At 33.3% G+C, this 11171-nt stretch overlaps 1 protein-coding gene across 1 annotated transcript in view; it reads right to left on the bottom strand.

The window, feature by feature from the left end:
- Positions 1-554: 554 nt before the first annotated feature.
- Positions 555-11171, bottom strand: part of LOC129232088 (parafibromin-like) — a gene marked incomplete at its 3' end in the record, with an annotated part of 32796 nt that continues 22179 nt past the window's right edge. Inside the window, exons 6-7 of the mRNA XM_054866326.1 lie at positions 6719-6804; positions 555-789 (exon numbers count right to left, since the gene is read on the bottom strand). Coding sequence (XP_054722301.1) covers positions 555-789; positions 6719-6804 — 321 coding nt within the window. The remainder of the gene's footprint in view (positions 790-6718; positions 6805-11171) is intronic.

Below are 11171 nucleotides of genomic sequence, written 5' to 3'. Positions count from 1 at the left end.
TACAAAACCTTACCCTGAATAGCTCACATCACCAAAGCACATCCACCTTCAAAATAGTCACTTTGAGCGACTATGCACTTCTGCCAAAGTTTGTATAACTATTGGAAACACTCCTGAAAGTCATTTTTCGCAACCTCCTGTAAGGCCTCCAGCGAAGCAGCTTTAACTTCATCGTGGTAAAGAAGGTGACTTCTATTTTGAGCATGCATGATTCGATTGGATGTCAAACAAATAACACCAAGTTTCATTGGACTTAGCCTCGTGTGACTTTTACCTATTCCCAGCAGTTAAAAAACATTTTCAGGGACGCTGCTTTCTTTCTTCAGATGAAGTTAAAGCTGCATCGCAGGAGGCCTTGTGAAAAATGGCTTCCAGGAGTGCTTCCAAAAGTTAAACGAATGTTCGCAGAAGTGCATAGTCGCTTAAGGTGACTATTTTGAAGGTGGATGTGTTTCGATGATGTGAACTACTCAGGGTAAGGTTTTATACAACTTGTCCCCCAACATTTGGATGGCACTGCGCATTAAAACTAAAACTAAAATATTCGTAAAAATATTTGAATTAAAAATTACCTTTCCTGTACTCTGTAATATAGTTGTACGTGTCCTCCACTGTCTTTCTCTACTAACAATATCACGGGTAACATCAACATCATAGTCGAGAATTCTCTGAATTTCATTGTAATTTGGAGGCACATCATCATCACCTTTAATGGTTGATCTCTTTTTGGCTAAACGTTTTGCTTTGATGGCTGCTATCATCTCAACAGACATAGCGTCAGACAGGGATCTAGTTTTTAAAATATTACATCTTATTATATATAGAAAAACGTGCAATTTTCTTAATCAGGGCCCAATGCAGAATTTATCTTACTACCTGTTTTTGAGAAAACTTAATATCAACATTCTATTTTATAAAATTAACCTGTTTCCTATTTTTATGAAAAGTTGCTTTTTATCATTATTATATTTGTAAAACACAGAACAACCAAGTTGTAATTTGGAAAAGTACTATGTTATCTAAAGTACGTTTTCAATAATGATGCACAAATCCTACAAATAGTCAAAAATATGGGAAGATAAAACAAAAACTCAGCAAAAAAGAATGAACAATTAATCTATAGCAGTAAACTTCACAAGCAGATTTGAAGCAGATTAGGACCAGGGTTGCCTTGATGGGAGATCAATGTGACCTACCAAAACATTTGCTTATTATTCAGCAATTTTGACTGTTTGGCAAATTTAGAGACCCTATTGAAATACTGTAATCATTATTTAATTATTTATTATAATTCTTTTAATTGTTCTTGTTGCCCCTTCTTATTTGATGCAGTTATGTGTGCAGGCTCGTATTTTATCATTCTGCAACATCCGGAGTTCCATTTGGTAAATTGAGAATTTCTTCCTCGTAAAAATTTGTATTCTGCAAATCCTTGAGTAGGATCTATTCATTAGGTTTCTATTTCAAACATGATTTTCGGGGAACAAAAAGAACAAATAAAAAAGCATCTATATACTTTTATTTCGGCTCAGCATGCTTCATTGTTTACAATTCGAGAAATTATTTTTTAAATGACAAACCAGAAACAGATGTCTTCAAGATTTTTGAAAAATCAAATTATCTAAGCGTCCAAGCCTATTTACAACATACAAACGAAAAATGGACTAAAACACCAGAAAACATTCATACTCATACGACGTTCATGATAACCAATTCAACATCCTGTTTTTATGAGTAAATATTTTTTTTTTTAAGCTGGGAAGCAGTTTTATTCAAAATGGGGAATTTTGTGAGACAAACACTTTTTAATTACTTTTGTGAATGTGCTGATTTTTATGATTATTTTTGTGAAGCTGCCATTTTTATTATTTTTTGAAGGCACTCATTTACTAGTATGATTTTTCTAAACATATTAATAAACAGCAGTGCATGGAAGGATACAAGGGACGGGCAATCATCCCTCCCTTGAGAGACTCTACTAGCATTTTTTCGACGAAGAAGTTCCAAAATTATTTTTTAGACAATCTGCGAAGAATTAAAGGAAGCTCTCAGCCGGAAATGTTTCGGAATATTTCAAATTTAAGGTCTTAAAGCTGCGATTTTAAAACATGATTGGTAACATTAGAGGAAGAAATGATTTCTGATTATGAATCTGCTAATTTTTTGAAACCGTAGTTCCACAAATGTAATTTTAAATGATATTCAATTATGATAGGGGGTTTCAAACTGTTTATTTTTTTCAAAACTGAAATTCCAAACACGAAATAGTGCCCCGTCCTTGAAGTAGTCCTAGATCCGTCCTTGAAGTGGTTAAATTGACCTGTATTGGACCCTGATAATACATACAAAGTAGTCGAAGGTACTATAAATATAGATCTCACAATATATTACCAAAAATAATAATAAAATTTTTAACATCAGAAATAATTATTTAATTCAGTGGATAAAAGCTTGCAAAGACATTAGATTACAAGTAAGAGAACTACATTCTATACAAATTTAAATTAGAGTTACTTCCTGAATGCCAACATTTCAACTGAGCACATATCATTTGAAGATGAGAGATGATTAAAAAATATATTTTCTAATATTATAAAAAATAAAGCTAAGTGGGGTTAACACACCTTTTCTCCCTGGTTTATGAAATAAATAACATTTTACAATATTATGATTAAAATGATCTTGGAGTCATTGGAATTCGTAGGAAAATAGATTAATAGACGTAAATTATATAAAGCACAAAAAAGGAGAAAATTCTCGAACAATTATCAAAAGCAACAACCAAAAACTGTTCAAAGAAAAGCAAGCAAGTTGGATTTGAAAGAAACACAGTTATGCTAAACTAGTTCAAATGATACTTTGGCACTTTACATTAAAGTAAGTTATTCCGTCCATTTTAACAAATAAGAAAACACAAACTAAAGGATTAAACTTTTACCGAAACATGTACAAAACTAATTGAAAACCTAAAAACTGGGGGAGGGGGGAATTAAAAAAAATCATCAGAGGCAAGCCAGATTAAAAACATGATTCAAATCGAGAAAGATACTTGTTCTGCACAAAGGAAAGCATTTTTATTTTTAATACAGCGTTGTTATAAACAGGGTGCGTACGGACTTAGCAAGAAAAATCCAAGGAGCTTAGAAAAAATCCAAGGAGTCAAAAAAAAAATTATGATTTACAGCAAAATAACCATGCAAATAGCAGTTTATATTTAAAATCACTCAGAATCAATCTTCAGTTAAATCTATCTTTCCATATACAATAATTAACTAATTAAAAACAAAAATTCATCGATAATAAGCCACCTCATCACTAACAATTGTTCGCAGTGAAAACTCAACAAACGCGATACCTTGCCAGAAAAGACAACACACTCCAACATGCACTCCAATCCAAAATGGCTGATCTTAAGCTGATGCGTCGGCTCTTATGGATAGGGGCCTTAATTTCAAGGAAATGATGAAACCAAAAAGTGGTCAGCAATGAACGCTATCTACTGGAGTTTAAGGCTCAATTCAACTATCAAAATATCACCAAGCAGAAAACTGCTTTGTTCATATGTAGAAGCAATTTTCACCCGTCAAACCTTGAAGGGTAATTTTCTAGTTTATAATAGCTGGAACGAAACTGTAACAAACAACTACACGTGATAGAAGACATGGAGGTGAACCTCGGCTAAAGGAAAAGATCGGAAAAAGGCAATGCAAATAACTGTAGTGTAGCCAGATTATACACATCTAACATTTGGTTGGATGAAAAAATAAATTAATAATAATAATAATAAAAACAATTGTAACTTCTATCAAAAATTTTAAAAAATAACTCAAATCAGCATGTCATAACTGTTACATCAAAAAACTGTTCAACTTTTAATGTTTTTTTTTAAATTTATCATCGAGACATTTTAAAACATTATTCAAAATTATATTAGCGATTCTTCCATTTTTCAGCTTTGTGAAACGTATGGTACAATCACGCATCTGGTAACATTGGAAATAACACCAACAGCGGCAAAATCTTACGGAAACGCCTAGCGAAACTTATGTCAGTTAAGAGAGTTCTATGAGAGCAAACAAACTTATTTCAAGGTGCAATTTGAGAGCTCTACTGGTGGTGACATTTGAATGAATTCTACTACCAGAAGGAGCCGCGACATTTTTGCAGCACTTCAGCAAGGCCATAGGGGGGGGGCAACAGTTATTTTTACATTTTGGAGGCAAAACGTAATGATTTCTTTTTCTAACATGATCAGTGATGCGTTAGTTTTGATTCGCAAATAATTTCAAGGACTATTTAGAAAATCTCGGAAATTCCAAGTACCTTCCAAACTGATTTTTTTTCCAAATAGCTTCCCAGGGTCCCACGAGTATGTACGCACCATGTATAAAGTATCAACAATGAAGATGCTAAGTAAAAACATGCACTTAACCTAGTTTTGATAAAAATTGATGATTGATAACAGTCAAACTTTATCATAGAGCTACAAGAGACTATAAAGACAGGCATCACAATGTCCAATTACCAAAAACAATTTGTCAGATTTGCTCATACAGTTTATTAACTAATGAAGCATTTGTTGAATTAATGAATTAGATTACCTCACCTACATATATATTGAAACACCAATGCAGCTACATAGAATTAATTTGATTAAAATTTATATTTCATTTTGCATATGAAAATATTTGCAAAATTTTAGATGCTCATATATTGGTTTTTAGTAGAGTTGTTCCTTTTTTTTTTTTTTTTTTTTTTTTTTTTTTTTTTTTTTGCAAACGTCAAAAAATTTACTACACCTTTCTCAAAAGTTTAGTTTAAAAAAATCAAAAAATGGTAACTGAAGCATTGTGCTCCTAAAAATGGAAGCAATGATAGAGGGAATTGGGAGAGAGAAATAATGATATGTGTGGTATATGAGGGAGAGAATGACACTTCTGTGTGATAGAGCTATGTTCCTAGAAACAATGAAGAAGGTGAAAGCATGCAATCGGAAACAAAAATTTAGGTATGTTTTGTTTTTTGTGATGGTAAAATTTACCTTCGAAAAATGGGATAAAAATTGATGTATGGAAATTTAAGTTCCCTTTAAATAGACTCCTTTAAGCGAAATGTGATGAAAAAAAGGTTAACAAACATTTTTTCAAAAAGCTCAATACTAAGGCGCATATATTATGTAACACAACAAGAAAACAAAAAAAGACATCAGTTTTTTTTGTTTGCAATGATAGAACACACCTTTAGGGTTATTTCATATGTTTAAATTATTGAATAGGACCCTTGCCTCCTAATGAAAAATCCGCTTAAGTAAATTCATATTTTTCAGCACAAAGAAATGCTTCAAGATAAACTTCAAGTAATTTTTCATTAAATCTTCATGCTTTCATCAGTATACAGTAGACCCTCATTTTACGCAGGTGTTACGTTCCACGGAAATGCCGCATAGATCGAAACCGCGTAAATTGAGACCTAATACTAGAGTTAAAATATTGGTTTGGTTCCGTAGATAACAAAATACTTCATTCTAGTGATGACCAATTGTATAATAAGTTTAATGTGCACTTATATCAACTTTTATGCATAAAGAAAACATAAATTCCATGTTCTGTTTATAAAGAGGAGCTGACTATGATAGTCTTTTGGCAGTCATTAAGAATTTTTCTCTGTAATTCTTTGCAGAGCATTAACACATCCATGATCACTTGCATCATTTCTATGATAGAATCTTCCTTCACTAACAAATTGGAAAGATCATTTCTCTTGTCTAAAAATGGCTCAAAATTTTCAATGTGAACGTTTTCGGTTGTACGTCACCGACGTCGGTATCCTCGTTGGTTTTGGCCTCCTTTGTCACTCCTAAAAGCTCTTCTTCCAGATAGTTCTGAACTGTGTGATATTAATAAGTTTTCTTCTGGAAAGAGCTCTGGAACCAATCATATAAAATGTCTCCAGTGGCCCAAGCTCGACTATTAGCACACTAAAATGCAATTGATTATGCGTAATCTGCAATCTTTACAAGTTTGGTTTTTGGAAGAGGGGAAAATTTTCTCTGTTTGTGGTGCCACATCCATGTAAAACCGAAACTCATGCATGTAAAATAAATAAAGGTATCAAATCTTAAACTGCAAATAATCGAAACCATATAAAATAAACCCGTGTAAAAAGAGGGTCTACTGTATTTGAGAATTTTCAGAGAGATTGAAAGATTTCTGTAACAGGCACAATTTACTGAAGAATTAAGTATAAATGTGGATTAAGATTAACAAATAACAGAAAATGGATTTTTTTTTTAGTTTGAGTACCTGTAAAACAAAAACCAGATCACATACAAGGGAGATCACATCTATGGGAGATGGATTGAATCAGTTGGTAAACTTATTTGCCTCACTTAACTATTATTGGAGCACTAACTAAACATATTGGAGCAAAAAATAAAATAGCGTTTTTATTTTATTGACGAGCTTTTCATGTGTATAGCAATAGTTGATTGCACTTGAAATTGGTATTTTGTATGCTCCTTTTCTCTAGTTAGCCTAAGTTTCTGAAAAACATTTTCCCTTACTTGATACAAACAAATTCAACTTTGATCTGCCATATAAATAAAAAATTACTGGATTTATGGATAAAAAGTGAAGCAATTGGTAAATCTACTCACAATACAGTATATGAGTTTTAAAGATATTACTAAATTTATGAATATATCGAATGATGTTATTACTTAATATTTTCTGTTAATACAGAGGATTCCTTTGGTGCATCAAGCCTTGCTGCAAGTTGATCTTTTGCTCTTTGAACTTCACCCTCCTAGGAAATAGTTTAACATAATATAACCAGACCTCTATTTGACAAAGTCAAAAAATCTACCAAAAAAGTTTGCTAAATAAAAAATGTATAAAATTACCATTTTATTATACGTGGTATCACACCATATAAATGAACATTTTAAAATTATAAGCACTAAATATCACACAAAAATGATTAAATTATGTTTTAATTATCCTGTAGATGGACAGTCCTAGAGTTACATGTTAAATTGACAAAATATTTCATCATGGACCATAAGGTTGTTAAATAAATCATCTTCATTTAATAATGTTTTCTATTTGCAAAACATAAAAAAGTATTTTTAAAAAATACCAAACAATACGGAAGTTCGGAAATAAAATTTATTCACTTCTTTTTAAGATACAATTTCTATTTATTTCAAAATACAGAGCAAGAATTTTTTTTCCAATTCTAGGAACAAGTTTATAAGATTTCTCTAGTAAAGAGGAAAATACTTTTAACATATAAGGGGAGTTGGGGCATGTTGGTCCACTTTTCAGTTTCAAATTTTTTTTTCATGAAACAATAAACAATTTAGTGGGATTATTTATCATAATATTGATTACTCATTTCATATGATTAATGATTTTAGTTTTGAAACTATAGCAATGGATGGTTTAAATCTTTTTCTTAATTATTTGTCCCCTTCTTTGAATTAACATATTGCACTTAAAACTTGAGCAAAGTCAGGCGTAACAGCTGGTTCTCAAATAAAATCCCTTTATTGTACACTTCACAGCATCACATTTTTTTTTGACTTTACAAGGGTTGTCTCAAGGAAGTAGATAGAGGAAGTGACTAGTTATGGGCACCCAACCAGTAATAGGGAGGTTCGTCTTGTACAGTCAATATCATATTTGTAATTGATACTCCAAGAAAACCACCAATGAATTCTCAAAATAGCATCTTTCAAGAACACCTTTTCCATTTTTATTCCAAACATAAGTTTTTATCTGCAGCGTTATTTAGAGTGCTAACGTTTCTCAGTCACCATTAAGTGAATTTTCTTTGGATTTAAGTTTTTGAAGGATTTTTTTCTTAAGGACTTGCTATTTCTTATCAGATCTCAGTTTTATTGATATATACCATGGGTGCAAGTTTGGTAATGTGTTCAAGACTGAAAATAGTTTCAGCCCCCCCCCCCCCTTCCCAGCATACGTGCTAAAGGGAAAATTTATGTGTATAAATGTTGTAGATTTTAACAATGCCAGTTTTTGAATCTGTGTTTGATTTGAATTTTAAGTCTTTAAATTGTAATATTTAAGCGTTTTGATATCGTAATTCCAAAAACCTAAAAACCGCCAATAACGAAGATCTGGGAGCTCTCCTCCAGAAATTTTTTTAAATTGAAGTACAAAAAACGCAATGGTAGGCCATTTTGGTAAAGTTAGGGACTCTTACATCAATTATTTCAAACTGATAGTCCCAAAATCAATATTGGGTGACCTTCAAAAATGTATAGAGAAAAAGGGGGGGCGCTCTGGGCTCTTCCCGAAATTGAAGCTTTAAAAACGAAATTGCACTCCATTTTTCATACGTTTATATGCTTTTTGAATGCATTATCGAAGGGCTTGAGTTTAGGAACCCTACTTCAGCAATATTTCGAAATTCAAGTTCCAAAAACACAATTTTAGACGATGTTTTAAAAGGAAGGGGTAAAAGCGTTCGCTTTTACCGATCGTAAACATTTTTATTGCAGTCAGCAATAAGATCGCTTGGGACATAAGATTTTCACTTTTGCAACATAAATCAGTTCCGATCGGAAAGTTTCCCAAGGTAGCACCAGAAAAGAAGGAAAGGTGGAGGAAGGGTATGGGCGACTAATGATAATGGACTGGCACCATTCCCCCATACAGTCTTCATTTGAAAAATAATTCTTTTTTAGATAGCAGGTGGTGAAATCAGCAATAAAAAAACCGCTTCAGTAAAGTAGATATATTTTTTAGACGAGGTATACTTTACAATATTCATTAATTAAAAAAAGAAATAGGGTAACTGAATCCTTACCCCAGGCAGGGCACCCGAATCACATCCCTCTTAAGGCCCTCAAATATAGCCTAAAGTAACGTTTTAAATATTTCTGCATCAAAAAATTTTCGGAAGAGAACTCCCGAACCCCTTCCTCTGAGTTTACCACAAATGTCCTAAATTTGAATTTTTAAGGATGCAGTTTCTAAATTTTTTTCTAGGAATAGTACCCTTCCTTACCTAAAACATGACTTATGACCGCCTAAAAGTTTTAATACTTTAATTTCAGAAACTTTTTGAGCTTCCTATACCCTACCCCTTAAGTCATCCAAAGATAGCCCAAAACAGAGCCCTTAAAATTTTAGAAAAGGAAATATTTCGGGCTAGGCGACGGAATCCCCCCCCCCTCCTCTCATTGTGTTTAATAAAGGCAATGTAAGTTTGTGTTTGAGATTTATTTTTCTATTGAAAGAGCAACTCCCCTCCCCGCATCGCCAAAGACAACCCAAAATTTTAAGACTTCAATTTCGAAAATGTTTCGAGAAAGACCCCCCCCCCCCCCTGAATTCCCTAACTCTTAACTCACTCAAAAATAGCCAAAATAGCCTTTCAATACTTCAGCATGGAGAAATTTTCAGGGGAGAAAGCACCCGAACTCCTGCCCCTAAGTTCACTTAATTTGACTTAAATTTGCGGTTCCCCCTTTCATCACCGAAATTTTAAGAATTTAAGTTCCAAAATTTATTGAGAGAAAGCCTTCGAATTCCCCCTTATTAAGGCTTCCAAAGATGACCTAAAGCTGAGTTCTGAACAAGGGCACCCAAACAGGGGGCAAGTGGGGGCTCAAGTCCCCCCCCCCCTTTAAAATTAGAACTTCCTTGCTTTTAGTACTTTTTTCTTTGCAAAACTGAAAAACATTTCTTCTCCAGCCTATTATGAATAGGTTATCAAAAATATCAAATTTTAATAACTCTTATCTGTACTGAAATCGGTCTCTAAGGGGAAAATATCTTGCTAAACCATGGGTAAAATATCTGAGCCCCCCTTTAAATTTTGCATATGGGCGCCCATGGTTCTGAATACTTTAGCTTTGAATAATTTTCGGGGAAAGGGGACCCCGAACCCCAAGACGGTCTAAAGTTGCACTTTTAAGACTCTACTTTCGGAATTTCGCCTAAAGAGAGCCCCCCCCCCCCCCTGACATTACTAAAGACAACCTAAAAGTTTTATAACTTCAATTACAAACACTTTTCGGGAGAGGGTCCCAAATTCCCTTTCTCTTAGGTCCATTTAAGTATTGTCTCAAATAGTTTTTAATACATCAGCTACAACATTTTCATGTTAGAACACCAAAACCATCTGTCATAAATTCACCAAAAATTGCCTAAATTAGTGTTTTTAATACTCCAATTTTCTATTTTTTTTAAACCTCCCCCTCCCCACTTTTACATCATTAAAGACAGCCTAAACATTTTTGACTTTCAAATTTTTAAGAGTTTGCGGAGGAGAAATCCTGAAGCACTCCTAGCTTCAGAAATGGCTTTCAATTCAGTTTTTCAATATTTTATACTGCAGCCCTTGAGTAGCCCCCCCCCCCCCCCACCCTCTTAGATTGTCCAAGATATAAACGTTTTAAGACCTCAATATCGTGGGTTAATTTGCGAACTTACCCTTTTTGCAAGAGCAGGGTTTTTCGCAAACTCATGCTGCCGTTATTTTTCTCGTTTCCTTTCACTTTCTCTCCCCCCCCCCCCTATTTCCATTCTAGCGAATGTTGTATTGAATGACATTGGAATTTTGTAATTCCTCAAGTCTTTGTTAAAACTGCAGGAACGGTTGTCCATCGATGTTTCAAACCAAAATCAGCTTAAAATTTCACCCCGATTCTTTCTAAAATTCCCTTTGGATGCCCTTTGTTGTGGTGTAAACATTTCATGTCGTCAGCAATCACTCTAAATCGATGATTCAGATTCAACTTGAAGACATTTTAAGAGCGCAGATAATTTTCACTTATGCGTGTAAAGTTTGCAAAAAAAAAAACTGCTAATGAAAAAAAAAAAACGAAAGGATAATCGAAAATAGCAAGAGAAAAGGCTAAAATTTCAATTAGAGACGATTATTTTGAAAAATCAGGAACAATCTAGTGGTTAAAGCATATGTTTCAAACTCTCAATTTTTCTTTTTTAGTAAAAACTGAAAGAAAAGTCATCGAATTTCTTTCCGTCCCGACCTCCGTCTCGGAAATTTTGTCCAAGACGGAAATCCGTCCTGAGACGGAAGGTCTTGCACCCATGATATATACTCATTCTTTAGCCTTTTTCATCATTTAAGCATACATTTGTCAGTAATGGGGTCATTTCAAAATTTTAGAAGTATTT

The sequence above is a fragment of the Uloborus diversus genome, unplaced genomic scaffold (genome assembly GCF_026930045.1).
Source record: "Uloborus diversus isolate 005 unplaced genomic scaffold, Udiv.v.3.1 scaffold_1058, whole genome shotgun sequence".
Taxonomy (NCBI): domain Eukaryota; kingdom Metazoa; phylum Arthropoda; class Arachnida; order Araneae; family Uloboridae; genus Uloborus; species Uloborus diversus.
The sequence above is the reverse complement of the archived record's forward strand: the minus strand, read 5'-3'. Positions and strand labels throughout refer to the sequence as shown.